We start from the raw sequence: 15,427 nt of genomic DNA, 5'->3' as shown, positions 1-15,427 counted from the left end.
AAAGAGCTTGGGATAGAGACTGCAGTTCACATCACGTTTACACAAATCCTGCTGCATTTCTTTTCTACTGCAAATCAGTTCCGTTAAGTTCTAATTCAGAAGTTAGCTATCAGATTCCTAATACTGTCTCCTTGTTTCTCCTTGTTCCTTGGCTCTTACACAGTTACAGAATCAGGTGGAAGACAGTTTTTTTTCTTCTCCTTGACATTAAGCCAACTAGTTCCTACACCTTACCTACAGTAATGCATGGCCTTGTTTAGGCTGTTGTAAGCCAAGATCCAAACCATCTATCTCCTCTACCATTACAGTAAGCCGCAGTAGGCAGAGCAAGACAAGAACTCAGTACTGCAGCACAGAAAACACAGGTGAGCTTCTTAATTCAAGGCAATGATCTCCACTATCTCCCTCCTTTCCAATGGCAATGGCAGGCTGAGAACCAGCCTGCTGCTCCCCTCAGAGTGAAAGAACCCTCCTCTGGAAGGGCCAGGCTTCTATCTTAGGACACTGCAACTTCTCTTCCCACCTCAGGGCATGAGCTTGCATCTTCTGAGCGACATCCCTGGCCTCATCTGGGAGGAGTAACAGTGGAAGCTGAGCCTAGTTAGAGGCACCTGCACCTGGGGCTCTCACCAAGCAAGAAAGGTCCATCCCTTTCTGTCCCTACCCGCCCCCAAAAGTGACTTTTTGAAAGACAGGGGAGGGAACAGACACCACTCTAATTGTAGGAGTGAAACCTGGCATCCTCCTGCCCATCTACCTTTGCGCTCTCTGATTCTCTTTGAACCTCTGGTACAGCTTGTCAGGTCGCTGCCCTCACAAGAGATCAGAAAAAAAATAGGGCAGTGATTACTGCTGTACACTGATTTGCAAGCTGGAGAAAGAGAGAGAGAAAAAGAGAGGGAGAGAACAGCCTCCATGTGTCAAGCTATGAAAGGACTGTGACTGAAGCCGCCTGAAAAACAAACCCTTAATTTAAATGTTAATGAAAGTGCTGAAGAGACATCAGAGGCTTTCCTTTCTCTACAAGGAGCAGAATCACCACGTCTAGAATTTATGGCCCCCTTCAACTCCCCTCTCTCCTTCTCTGCTCCATCAGCCAGAGAAGTTAGGAAAGGAAAAAAAAAACCTAATTTTAACATTAACTCCACACTTCCACCCTGGGATGCAATTGCTAAATTATCTGTCGGCAGGACACTGATCAAAGGTGGAAAAACAAAGGCACACTGCACAGCCGAGCAAAGGTAAACAGCAGCTGAGGTCTGGTGAAGTTACCTTCTCCTCCTATAAGTTTAAAAAGCAAAGAGAAAATGACTCAAACTGGAAATAGAAACCTCAGGACATAAGGCTGTCAGCCCCTTTAACTGAGTTTCTTCTGTCACACTGATTAAACAGACACAGATTTTCCTGTGCAAACCAAGCAGCACAATAAAGATGCTTCCCCCAAGCTTTCTGAGACAGACTTTCCCCTCAAGCAAGGCAAAGATGAGAAAAAATGTCAGGGGAAAAATAATTTTAAAAAAGCCTCAATATGCAACAGCTCCGAAGAATTAGAAACAGATGTCTGAGATCTAACTCAGCTACTGCCTCCCAAAGCCTGCTCACCTGCCCACAGCCACTAGTGAGCCAATTCACACACAGACAATATATACATTAGACTATCAGCCAGAAGTGACAACAAGGGAGCGCGCTGTAAGTCATGTAAGCTTCAGTGTGCAAAGCAAAGAAACTGAAGTGAAGAATGGTGACTTGCACAGTTTGCCAGCATGTACGTGATACAGAATTGTTTGCCTGCATGATATTGGAGGAGACAGAAAGAGGATGTGTACGTTCAAATGCTCATCCATGTGAAGAAGGGAAAAGAGAATCATTATCATGCAGTTAAGAAAGTAGAACAAATTCTTCTTCCCTTCATCAAGGGAACAGTCAAGGCACACGGATAAGACACAGGTGTCATTTTAGCTCCAGATGGTAGAAACTGGAAAGAGAAACCGATACTCATTTCCTGCTCTTCAGCTCAGGGGTGAAAGAGCACCAAGTTAGTTATGATTATTGCATGTATCTAGAAGTCTGCACAGATCACTTTCTGAGGTCAGTAAGAGATGGTACTTAACACCACCACTAACTCTGCGAGTACACCCTGGGATCTCGCAGTTGAGTAAAGCCCTTCCTGCTCCTTCTTAAGAAACAGCTGCAGGTCAGAGTCCCCTCTCAATTATTCAAACCGACCAGACTCTGCAAGAGATCCCTAAGGACAGCAGAACTATTGCTGCCTGCTATTTTGCTGGCAATGCACAAACCAGAACAAAACCCAGTTACTTGCCCCGTGTCCTAGCAGATTCAGGGAGGTTAACTGCACAAAGCTAGGTCAAAACAGAGCACCACTACAGAACAACAGCTCATCTTGATATGCAGTAAGGGATATCCACTGATAAAACAGAGCAAGAAATGAGGGCGGGGGGAGCATTATTAAGCATTTTAACTGCTGCACATTAGGGCTTCATTTGTACAGTTAAAACCATTGCAACACGGTTCTGACTCACGTGGGTTGTTTTGCTTTAATGCAAACTGCAAGACCAGATTGTTCCATTTTCACAAAAAGTTTCCAGATAGCCATAAAAAGAAGAAGCCTTCAAAATGAATCATTTTGATTCTTCCCAGTGGAAGAGAGGGCCTGTCATTAACCCTTCTCTTCCTTCCTTTCCCCAGCATGTTCTGGGTACGTTTCAGTTTGTCTGAAGTTGTCCAAGATATTAACTCCCCATAATATTCCACAGGAGTGGCAGCTAGGTTAACAGAGATTCAATCCACCATGTAGAACAACAGGAGCTGGGTTTCAGCTACAACACTGCATAAATAAAAGAGACCAAGCTAGCTTCTTTAATTCAGCTGCTCCCAGAGATAGTCATTTTGAGCACAGATACCTTGTCTTCCTCTTCTCTGAAGTGAACATTCAGAGGTTTGCAAGGAGAGGTTATGTACTGCAGTAGGCCAAATGACACAGCTGGACAGGGAGACCATCTTTTAGGCTTACACACAGAAACACATTTCTGCCACAGTAGGGCACATTACAGTTGTGCATTGATTCCTTAGATTGTGCTGAATGTCTCCTAGCTCTCTATCTCTGGTTGCACATTGAAAACCATTTTTGTGCCTCCATCATCTTTTATCTTGGTTTTAAATTAGGAGTATAACTCAGGAAGATCAGCTCTCACCATAAATATTCTAAAATCTAGATAGCAAATTCTAGTGGCTAAATCTTGCAAGAGAAGCCAGCTTACACTGAAATACTTTTTTAAACCTAATATCAAAGAATTTCTGAATCCAAGACTAACAACAAATTTAACATCAAGGTTCACTTTTTTTTTTTTTTTTTTTTAGTTATTTTCCTTCCAATGTTTGAGCTTCTCTATCATTGGAAAAAAAAAAAAAAAAATGCACTGCTCCTTTATTTAGGGAAAAAATAGTTGCATTTCAGTAGTGCAACAAATATCTGGGTTTATATATATACAAAACGTTATATGTAGCAGCAGCCATAAATGCCAAGCAATTGGACCTCATTTTCCCTATAAACCTATCACTCAAATTAGACAGTGCACAGTGGTCACTTCCCTTCTACTGCCACTTCAGGGAATCACAAAGCATGAAGGTGCCACTATTCCGCTAGAAGTCCCTGGGTTTGCCTCACTTTGCACATTTGAATTGGTCCACTGCATTCAGGCTTGCCCTGGTCCCTGAGCACACTTAAGGCACTGCAGTAAGTGCTAGTAAATGAAAGTTTAACATCTGCATGACGCAGAGTTCAAAAGGCAAATGAGCTGGGGGAAGGGGATTACAAGCAGCTAAGAAGCACGGTTTTGTGTATGTAGCCTCTCTGTAAGAACAGTATTTTACTCACCTGTGCAGAAGAATAGCTTTGGAGACCAACTAAACAGTTGTCAGAGCAAGCTGAAGCATCCTATTTTATGGATATTATATGATACTTCTCTAATCTTGATGCAACAGGCAATGTAAGACCTGCTGTCCCAATTGCATTGACCACAGCATAACTATTCAAAACACCTGTTAAAAACCCAAAAAGGCAGCATTGCTCTCCCCATCCCCACTACCTTGCAGGACATTATTAGGGAGCCCTAAAGGAATGAGGCTCCAATAGCATATGTTGATGTGAAGGCACCTCCACAACTGAAAAGGCAGCACAAAAGACCAATCACAATTTTTTCCCCACAGAGAAAATATTCCTACTATTCCATAGTAGCTACACTATAGCTACTATTCCTAGCACCTTTTTTTGTTGTTGTTTTTCCTCAAACTACTTACTAATTTTTCCCTTAATGGCACCATTCTGCTTGAAGGCCCTAAGGCCCTCCCAGCATTCAGCCCAGCATCACCACACAAAGAGCAAGGAAGCCTCCCCTGTAGCTCAGCACATTTGTGAGAGGGTCTCTTTACAGCTCTGGGGAAACTGGGAACAACTCAAAGCAGAATAGCTGAAAGAGATGCCTAAAGCCAGAAAAGCTGCACTTAAGAGCACAAATATCTATGCAGGGCAAAGCAATTGCATGGCTGCACGAGCCACCCTAGCAGCACTGCTGTCATGTCACCATACACACTCCTGTTGGGGTTGCACTGGTCCAGGTCCTTCCTACTGAAGTTTAGTCTGGAGGTATGGGCACTGTCCATCAGAACAGCAGCCCTGCAGAGCAGGATTACAACAGCCAGCAGAAATCCCAGCTGTGGCTCAGGACCACATGGGATACTAATGAAACTTCAGTGACAGAAAGAGAGATCACTGAAAAGTGAGAAGAAAAGTTTCACTCCTGCCCGTTAACAGCTGAGGTTCAATAAGAACACAGCCCTGACTACTCTAGTCTTAGCTCTGGCAAACCTCCAGGCCAGAAAACAGCAGCCTCTCCAGAACAGTTTCTAATGGCTGGAGCTAGAGAAGCTCTGTGCTCTATCCCATTGCACACAACTGCTTTGAGCTGTACCCAAGCTCTGTTTGTACAAAGTAGAGAGAGCCGGTGGACTCTGAGCAACGATGGGCCAAAATATTTCTGTGGTTGGAGCCTGATTCTACAGCAGTTCTACACCAGCATAACTATCCATTCTTATGGAGGAGCTCCCAGTCTACACCAGCAAGTGAGAAGGTGAAGCAGGAGGGCATGTCAGACATTTAGGAGGAAGCGGAGGCTACAAGCCACGTTCAGCCTCACTGAGGAACAAATGCATTCAATGTCCAAGCCAGAAGGATGGTGACTACAGAGAAGGAAAAGCTTCACAGACAAGCACAATGAGAATTCAGATGGGTGAAATATGGGCTCTTGCAAATAAAACCACAGAGCTCCCCAAAGCAGACCTTGCTAGAAACCAAATATTATCTTTTTGATACTCACCCTCATTAGACAACAAGCAATAAAACCTATTAGTGAAAAATTCATCTCCTCTGCCCCTTGCCCTGGCCCTCCCCCACCACATGCCCTCCTGTTCTGATCCTCTCTCTCTTCTAGGATGGCTGTGATTTGTTCTGAGAAGCGACAGGTTTATAGGTTAGCCGACACCTTCTCTCTGTGGAATTTTAATTAACTTCTCCCATCGTCAATATGTTAAGGAGCAGGGTTCCCATTATACGAGGTCAGCAGCGTGTTTCAGGCCCCTGCTATATCAGCCGTCAAATTGAAGAATTAATGACGTGGCTAATTGGCTCTAATTCTCCACCCCCTCCCCAAAATATGGAGGGGCTAGATGGAGCAGGGGGAAATAGGGCTGGCTACTGGGGGAGGCTGGTGCAGTCCACAGTCACATTAAAAAAAAAGAGTGCACAATTTAGGCTCGCTTGTTCATGGGGTAGCTGTTCCACCATCTCCCATTTATCACCCTGCAGGGAGGAAAGGGGGGAGTGAGGAGACAGTGGGTAAATACTGTGACAAGGAGTGCGTGCAGTGTGCACACCACAGAGAGGAACGCTGTCCTCCTGACAAGAGGCCACATCAGTAGGTCATCACTTAGGAGCAGGAAGCAGCATGCCACTGGGCTCTAACCAAACATGGTGCAAGAGCCAGAGCCTTGTAGCTCTGCTGTGAGTGTGCCAGAAAAGGGGCCCTTGTAGCACAGAAGACAGCAAGGGGCTTCTATCTAACATCCTGCAGTAGCATTAATGCACATGGCACTTCTCAAAAACATTATCTATTCCAAACACTTGGAGCAATGGGATGGTGGAAGGGCAAAATCATAGTGGATCCTGAGGTCACTTCCCTGATAATGCCACTTGCTCTGTACCGTTAAGTCTTTGCTGCCTGCAAAACAAGCTCAGACACTTGAGGAAGATAGCAGTTATGGGAAATACTTTGCTATTGCACGAGTCTAAAATTCACTCAATGCAGACATCACACAGACAGCAACAACAGCTCTACATTCCCTTCCTTTGGGGAAGGCTGAGTAAGAATCTCTTCTGTATGCAGCAGACCAGCTAACAGTGGAAAGAGACAGACGGATCACTGCTGGCCAGTATAAGATTTTAACAAGGAGAGTTTGAATTTCTCAGATTTTCGCTTCTTCAAGAACAGGATCACCTTGAAAAGCACCTTGGAAGACACTGGCACTACCCTTACCTTCCATGCTCAAGTTACAGTAATACACCATCTCCATGAGAAGCACAGCACTACATGCAGTGGAGATTGGAAAACCTCACCACTGACCTCTGCTACTTTCCACAGTTCAGTATGCTCAATTTACCCTGAAAACTGAGCGCTAACCACAGCACACAGCTCCAAGTTTCCCAAGCCAAAAAAACAGAAACAGTTTTTGCCTGGCATCTCTTCTGCCACAGAGTGAGAATACAAGTTGGCATCTTCTCAGTACAGAAAACCTCAGAGACTCAGCCCGCTGCTTCTAACTAGCAAGGCAGAGCAAGTCAGAAAGTTTGCTCTGCAAGTAAGAATGAACAGGTCCCACCCAAGACAGTAATAGGAACGCAGGGCTATTTTTGCAGCCTCTTATGAAGGGACCACTCTGCTGTGCTGCAGAACAAAGATTGCACGCTATTCCCTGAACTGCTGCTGCAGGCAAAAGCACCTGATGGGCAGCCACGCAGAGCAAGTCCCTGAAGTGTCACCCTGGTGCCTCAAAAACATTTGCAGACATAGACCCTATCCAACTCCTTAACTTCTTTCCGTCGGAAATTGGGAATAAAGAGAGCTCAGTTACCTTAATAACGGGCTGATAGCAATGGACCACACTCGATCCTCTGTCTGCACTGTATGTAGACACTGTCCGACTCTGCCTGCGGACAGGGACCAAACCTAAAGAGAGAGAGATGCACGTTATGCCACGTAACCCAGGAGGCAGGATGCACACCACTAATGCAGTGCTAGAAGAGCTGCCAAAACTGCCTCGCTCACCTTCCCTGATACCCTCTCCCTGAATTCCCATTACTTATTTCTGAGGAGCAGAGCTTTCAATCACTGGCAGAAAGAAGCACTTAACATTACAATGACTCAGCTTACGAATATGATTTTCCATCCTGCTTCACCACAGGGAACACAGAAAGCACCTCCATCACCACGCGCTCTCAGGCAACACTCAGCACAGAGATTTCTCTGCCTTAGTAGTTAAATAAACAAGAAGTGAGATTTGACCAGGCCACTGCTGTACCCTTTAACGGTGTGGGAAGACTTTGTGCCATCCCTGAAAATATTTCCATTCAATTTGTCTACAAAATTAATTGTTCACTACCCTGTAACGCAGTTCTGTATAAAGCCATTCCAATTGGACCAAATTTCTTAAGTGTACCCCATTTTCAGAGGCCCCCCCCTTTGCTCACTGACGATGTGAGAGAGATCTCTTCCCTCCCCCATCAGTGAATCCATGCACATCTCCATCCACAAATTCACCCTCCCCGCTACCTTTGTTTCTGGGTCCTTATAAAGTCTTACTGAGCCTCTGCTTGTGTTCTTCACTTTCCCCACCTTGCCCTCATTCTTGGCTGGTGGAACTTGAGCTCCTCAGTTCTCTGTAACCAACCCCCAATGTTTCACTTCAGGACTTCAAAGCTGGGAGTGCCCTATTTGTTTGTTTGTTGATAATGCCCAGGATTGCAGGCTATTCTTGTCAGTGGGGAATTTAGCACCTAGTGTCAGCAAAAGCAGCAGAAAAGCTTAACTCTTTTAAGGCATCCCTATCTCCTACAGGTTAAAAATATTGCTCAGAGCACACTATCTGGTGCCTATCACACAGGAATGTACATTAGCAGCTCTTCAGGGCTTAGTCCTAATCAACACTCAGCAGAGCTCTCAATAGCTTAGACACTTAGAGCCCCTTTAAAAGGCCAGTAGGGATTCCCTTCCACCCTCCAAGAGTCTCACTCATGCAAACAAGGCAGCCTACACAAGAGATAATAAAAAAATAAAAGGTGAACATCCCGAGAGCCTATCCTCCAGGGAGCACTGGGTGGGCAAGATCTCACACTAGCTCCAAGAAAAAGAGACTTAAATTTCACCCTAGCCTTCAGGAATTTGTTCTCAAGGTCAGGGAAGGTCTGTCCTCCAGCTGCCAGGGAAGCACCAAGAAGGCACTCTCCCAGCAAAGAGGCTCCACAGAACAGAAAGAAGCAGCCCTGCTTAAATGTCAGACAAGGCAGTATCAAGGCCTTGCTCCCAGGAGCCAAGTAAGCACCTCAGACCTTCTGCATCAGGCTGGTCTGCCTGAGGGCAATTTTATCCAGGAGTACACACTCATACAGAGGAACCAGCCAGAATAGATAGGGTACCATTGTTGAGCAGCCTTGCCACTTAGTTATCAATTATCACATATTTCCTATAAAACCTTAAAATTGACATTTAGATCTTCTTTTGCCCCTATCTTTCCCTCTCATAAAACAGGAATAGCAGTTTTTCCTCTTAACTCCATTAATGGTTTAAGATATGTATCAGGGATCAAGAGTGCATCCGGCACTGAGCAACAGTCAAAACATTCAACAGGCAGCATTCACTACTAACCATAAAATGAGAGACTGGGAAGATGCTACAGATGCTGCATTGTGCTAGCAGGACACAGGACAGGGTTTTTTCCAGTTTAAACCAACAGCTGAATATACTAAGCTACTGCTAAATCTTTCCAAAAAGCTTGGCAAAGAAAGCATCTCTGAGATGTGAGCCTATGCCAAGATACCCAGCACTCCTGCAGAGGGAGGGCTCACAACAGTTTTGTTGACACTTAGATGTTTGTGGCATAGAACCTCTGAGGTCAGCACTGCAGCAGCACCTGCAGCAGCCAGAACATCTCTGCTCACCTTTGCTGTTCTGTCCCGGGAGCCACTGACAATGAGGCCACCTTGGAAGTCCACACAGTTCACCTCTTGTTCATGTGCAGAGAACTTGACGCTGTAGGAGCCATGGATCTTGTGAAGGACAATATTTCCATCCCTGAAAAACACATCCCCAAACAGAGAGACTGTATGAGCTGCATCTCTTCTGGCTAGCCACGTACCTTCCACTAACATTTGGCAATGCCACTAAAAGACCAGCACTGATCTGTCATGGGAGCAGAAACTCAAACAGCATCATTAACCCTCTACTTCTCACACATCATATGTTTTCCCAGAATCCTATCTGGATTCCACAATGGCCATTCAAAGCCTGATCTGCTGCACGTGACGTTTTTTTCTGGTAAACCTTCCACCAACCACTTTGTGCTAAACCACAGAAAGTAACAGAGCATCCTTCTCCCGCTTTCCCTCTCCTGCTTTTGGTTGGCCAAAATCCTGGCTGGATGCTGAATGGACAGAGTAAGGGAACAAGCAAGAGGTCATTCTCTATCACGTGAGAGCCTCAGCTTTTCATTCATTTCAGAGCAGCAACGCAAGGTATTGTGTTTTGAATTAACTGTAAGGATACTTAGACATTTTTCAACCAATACAGTAACTGGGACTTTAAACGCATGCCTTCATTTTGACCTCAATTTTAGGCTACAGTTCATAGGGGAAGTGTGAAGGCATCCAGGACAGCCAGCCATGCTTGCATCTCTCAATTCTGTGCTGAAGTATATTAACAGCTAAAACATTATATATAACAGTTCTGTCATCTGCTATAATCGAAAAAGACCCGCCAAATGCAAATTAATCAGAGAAATGTGTGTGTGCCGGAATGCTTGGCAATTTCCCCCTCTCCAGAATTATATCAGTAGGTCTAATAAAGACAAGCTTGTGCCTAGAAAGATTTATGCACAACTGAAGCCTCAGTTCTGAACATTAGAACACATTTAACCTGGTTGTAACAGGGAAAAGAAATGAACCCTGCAGATCAGTCAGGACCGTGAGGCTCTATACAGAATAGAACGTTTTCAGGACAGAACCAAATCATAAGAGATGAAGCAGCAGGAGCTGAATACAGCCAAGCACAAAGATATTGTTATAAAGACTGACTTGTCTGCTCTGGGCTGGAGTTGCACAAAACCTTTCCAGCTTCACTGCCATGCTCCATGGGCTCCCATCATTGACCCAACTTACCCCCCTCCACTGACGATGTGGGAGTTGACAAGAACAAAGCGACATACGTCCTCCTGGTGGCCAGAGAAAATAGCCTGAGGGTGACGCTGCAAACCTGTACCATCTGGGCAGAGTTGGTAGGCCTGGATGTTCTCGGCTTGTGACAGATAGAGATACTGGGCATCCAGCTCCATCCAGGGCATCAAACTGCATCAAGGTCGGAGGATTGAGAAAAACAAATCCACAAAAATTAATCACAATAGTAATAATAACACACGCGTAAACAAACTACAGAAAATTGTGAAGTTGGAGCTGCTGGTCACATATAAAAGCAGGGCTCAATGCAGCACAGCTAAGAAGTGATATTTCTTTAGCAACATACAAAGCAGATGACATTGCTAGCATTTTTCTAACCAAGAGCTGAGGAAAATGAAGTGTGGAATCTCTGAAGAGAAGATTGCCAAGACTCTAGTGAGTTTAGATAGGAAATACTTAAGGCTCCCTGACCCCTCTTCACGAGCCCTGTACTTTTAAAGAAACTAGACTATCAGGCATTTGTGAGCTATGTCAAACATTTCTAAGAGACCTTTCAGTACGAAGCTCTTGGCGCAAGCAGTCCTGATTGTCCACATTATTTGTTGATGCTCAGCAAAGAACACAAAGTTGCCACTGTTTCACATGCATCTCAGCACAGGAACAGGTCACGTCAAATAACGTCTTCCCATGAAGTCCTGCACCTACTACACATATCGCACACTGTTATGCAAAGCCTGAGGGCACCCAGAAACTTTGTGCTGCCCAAGTAGAGGAGGTACTTTTCCACATTCACACCTTTTCCACTGCTGAGCTGAAAGCAACTGCAGAGCAGACTCTCTTGATTTATGTTGCCCACCTCTCAGATGAGCCCATACACCTCTTCTGCCTCTTGCTATTTATGGAACAATGACAATTTCCTACATGGGGTTTCAGGCAGTAGACTGCTAAATGATCTGAAGACTGAAATTGAAAGTGGAAAATATGCTTCAAATCCTGGGAAACCAAGATAAAGAAGACACTCAAGCAGTGTCTGAATCAAGTTTCTCATCACAACAGATTCATTGATTCTTGAAACAATATCAAAATAACAGAACAGCCTACAACGTACCTGCAGGTAGTAAGCTCTTTGTTGAAGATCTTGCTTTTTGTGTCACATCTTAAGAATCAACAAATAGGCCTTCTGGACATGGGGTCAGATATAAAGAGACATGGGGCTCACATCATATGAGGCACGGATGTGTAGAATTGTCTCCAGTCTGCACAGCCATTGCCAAGCACACCAACACCCATGAAAATGTTGAGCAAAACCAAAGCCTTTCCGTAGAACATCCTTTCAGCTATCAAACTACTCAGAAAAGCTGTTTTGAAAGCATAAAAATATCTCTCTTTTTCTTGCAGATCATTCATTCTTAGAGGTCACAATTTTCTGCATTAGTAGAGGCATTACACACAGCAGCCCCTCAAATCATCACAATGAGGGACTAGAAGCAAGCAAGAGAACAATGTGGATTACTAGACAGAAGGTTCCTGCTTCCCTGTATTCCTCTCCAATAAGAAGCTTGTCACAGGAATAAAAAGTTGAGCACAGGTTATTTTTTCCCTTGCGTAAGACCAAATCGCAAATAAGAGGCATCTTTGGAGCAGCAGCTTTGGTTTGAGGCAGGCTTTGATTTTCTTTTCTTTCCTGCACTCCCACGCAGTTCTCTAAAAGCAAGCGAATATCCAGCTTCCCCAGCCCACAGCCAGTTTCTGCAGCTCTCCTCCTGCCATAGTTTAGCTTTTTACCCTTTTCTATGGGTTTTTCATAAGGAGGAGTAGCAAATTTGAAAGTAGGACAAATGAAAATCAGGGGATACAGCTTGGATGATGGCCTTATTAAATCAGTCCTTGCATTTTCATTTGGGAAGCTGGTTTAGTAATGATCTCTAACAACCACAGAGCCTGTCTTCACAAATGGTCACAAGCACTTCAAAGGCAGGTATACAACCTGCACCAAGAACCACTCTGCTCATTACAGCTGTTCCCAGGACTTCACACAAGCAGTGGCACATTATCCACCACTTCAATCTACACAGCACAAAAAGGCATGAAAGCTCAGTAGCAGGTCCCTGTTCTTCAGCAGCTAACAAACCATAGTTCTTCTCATTTTTCCTTCTGTCTGATGATGTGAAAGCTGAAAATTTAGATGTGCTGTTTAGATAAGAGACACATCTCAGGCTTTGCTTTGAAAGCTGAGTATGCCTTTGCAAGAAAAGCTTTAACAACAACCTCCTCTCATTAATGTCAAATATCCATTTTGTTAGTGAAGGAGGGAAGCATAAAACAGAAGAAAGAAGAAGCACAAGGTAAAAGAATAGCAATTAGCATTTTAGATTTGTACATCCAAATTGAGAGCAAAGATAAAGCACTGGAGACAACAGAAGCATTCTGAGGAAACATGCAAGTCCACATCTGAGATCAAGGTATGCTCACTGTGAGAGCAGGGCAGAAAATCACTCATGGTACGCAGCAATAGACAGGCACACAATAGTCTGGAGTCTGCAGGCAACATTACTAAATCCAACTAGAAATGCACAAATCAGAGCAATGCCAAATTCAAGCTCTTACTGAGAGAGGAACTCTCAACTGGATGCCTCATCCCTGGAGGTGTTCAAGGCCAGGCTGGATGGGGCCCCAGGCAATCTGATCTAGTGCTTGATCAAATGGTTGGCATTTGACCCCTGCCCACAACAGGAGAGTTGGAACCAGATGATCTTTGAGGTTCCTTCCAACCCAAGCCATTCTACGATTCTATGAACTCAGAGTGAAACCCTAGAGCAAGACAACAACTACAGTTACCCCACATCCAGCTAGACAGCATAATCCAAAATAGGCCAGTGACATCAATTGTAAAACCCCTTCGATCAGAAGGAGTGTGAAACACCTCATTTTGGAGCACAGAGGCAAACCCAAATCCCCTCAGCAACAGAAAGAACCAAGTAGAAGAGAACAGAGCCACTTGCTTGCATTTCCATTTCAGGACTGTCTCCCTCCGGCAGCGTCCGTGCCTCCAGTTTTGAGAGACCTTCACCCTTTCCTTCACTGGAATGCCAGGTGCTCTGCAGACAAAGGAAGAAAGATGAGATTAGCAACCGTGACTGATGCTACACAGAGAACAAATACACCCAAGCTGCTCACAGGTTCTCGCTCTGGTTCCACAAATGATGAGCTCGTATACACTGATGGTGCCAGAGCCACACTAAAGGAAACGCACTTAGGAAAGTTGATGAGAAAGGAGTTCTGAGCAGAGTGAGTGTTCATCAACAAAGAAAGCCAACCACAGTGCTCACTACTGTACAGACTTCAGATCTGATCACGACCTGATCTGGTACACAGATAGAGGTTAAAATGAAATGTGATCAAGTCTACACACAAAGAAATTACCAGAACCAAAGAAACAGGACACCACTCTTCTAGTGGAGACTAAAGAAGGACAGTAAGGATAGGGACAGCAACATACAGGAACTGATAGAGGAAACACCAGTCAAGAGAATACTGAAAGTAGAAGCTAAAAGTGTCCAGTCAGAAGAGTAATAAAGAAACTGCTCCAGACCCTTATCTGCCTAACTAGAAATCACAATAGATTTGGACTACAAATAAAATTCATTCATGTGTATAACCACCCAGTGCACACACACCCCAAGTAAGATGGGCCATCATTTGCAGCAGCTCACCAAAAGAAAAAGAATTCCACCTGGTTGCTGGGAAATTCCCTACTTCTAGTCAAAGTTACTGCAGGTTGCTAAAAGAGAGACTCATACCCAGTCACTGGGATACAAACCAAAATTATGGAACAAGCCAAGATCAGCAGAGCTCAAAAAGTGATAAAAGGTAAGTACCACAGACACCTGGGACCCAGGTCTCTTTAGTGACTACATGAAGTTACCCAATTGAAGCAGCTGTTCAACAACTGTTTCGCCTTCATGATCTAGAATTGATTGAAGATTTAAAAAAAAAAAATTAACATTCAGCTGTAATACCAACCTATCATAGTATTAATTATTCAATATCATTGGTGGAGCTGCTAAGGTGGAAAGGATCAGTAAAGTAAATAAATAAAAAAAATAAAAAAGAAAGAAATCATTGAAATTATTCTTTGTAACTTGGTGTTGTGAGCCATTTACTAGGCTACAAAGTGAGTTTTTTCCCTTCTCATGCATTTCTCAGCTGTGAATGTTCCCAACCACATGGGATGAAAGGAGGACCCTTAGATCATTGATAGATGGGGACTGGTGCCCAGCCAGGACCAGCTCCTCTTCACATTTCTACCATGCCCCCAATCCAATTCCATTTTTGGGTACTCTGTCATCTTTAAAACAAAGATTAGCTCTCTGTAAATAAACATCTCCTGTGGTTGTTAATGGGTGTAGGAATCTCTAACCTGGCCCTGCAGCTTGGCCAGATTCTCATTTTCCCAGCCTTCCTTCCATAGCCTCGGGCTCTTCAGGCTTTTTTTTTTTTCTGCTCACCCTTCCCTCCCCTTTTCTATGCTTTCCGGCACTTAGTCACCATTATAATTTGACTGCATTCCTGGGCTTTTGACCCATTTTAAACAAAAACAAAAACCACACACAGAAAAGATCTTGGTCCCTTAGACACCTGTGCAACTAGAAGTTTATGACCAGTAGCACCACAACAAACAAAAGTGACTTTAAGAAGCTACAAGCTCTTTATTTCTCCTAACCCTTAAAAAGTAAAATTAAATCTCTAGAGTTAGCCTAAGCTGCAAGAAGAGGAATTCCATTTAAAGAGAGCGCTTGCAGGGGTTTGTGGGGCCATACAGCGTCTGAGACGAGGAATGCACGGCACTGAGAAGTCAGGTCAGGTCCAGCAGTCGCCTCATTGCTTATTACTCTCCCAGACAGAGTTCAG

The 15,427-nt window shown here is 44.3% G+C and overlaps 1 protein-coding gene across 1 annotated transcript in view; it reads right to left on the bottom strand.

Moving 5' to 3' along the window:
* Positions 1–15,427, bottom strand: part of FBXW4 (F-box and WD repeat domain containing 4) — a 58,838-nt gene that overhangs the window by 34,546 nt on the left and 8,865 nt on the right. Inside the window, exons 2-5 of the mRNA XM_042863344.1 lie at positions 13,519–13,614; positions 10,502–10,687; positions 9,287–9,419; positions 7,204–7,298 (exon numbers count right to left, since the gene is read on the bottom strand). Coding sequence (XP_042719278.1) covers positions 7,204–7,298; positions 9,287–9,419; positions 10,502–10,687; positions 13,519–13,614 — 510 coding nt within the window. The remainder of the gene's footprint in view (positions 1–7,203; positions 7,299–9,286; positions 9,420–10,501; positions 10,688–13,518; positions 13,615–15,427) is intronic.

This window comes from Lagopus leucura, unplaced genomic scaffold (assembly GCF_019238085.1).
Source record: "Lagopus leucura isolate 7727_CA_CO unplaced genomic scaffold, USGS_WTPT01 Super-Scaffold_739, whole genome shotgun sequence".
NCBI lineage: Eukaryota > Metazoa > Chordata > Aves > Galliformes > Phasianidae > Lagopus > Lagopus leucura.
Note: the sequence above shows the minus strand (reverse complement) of the source record. Positions and strands in the feature narration are given on the sequence as shown.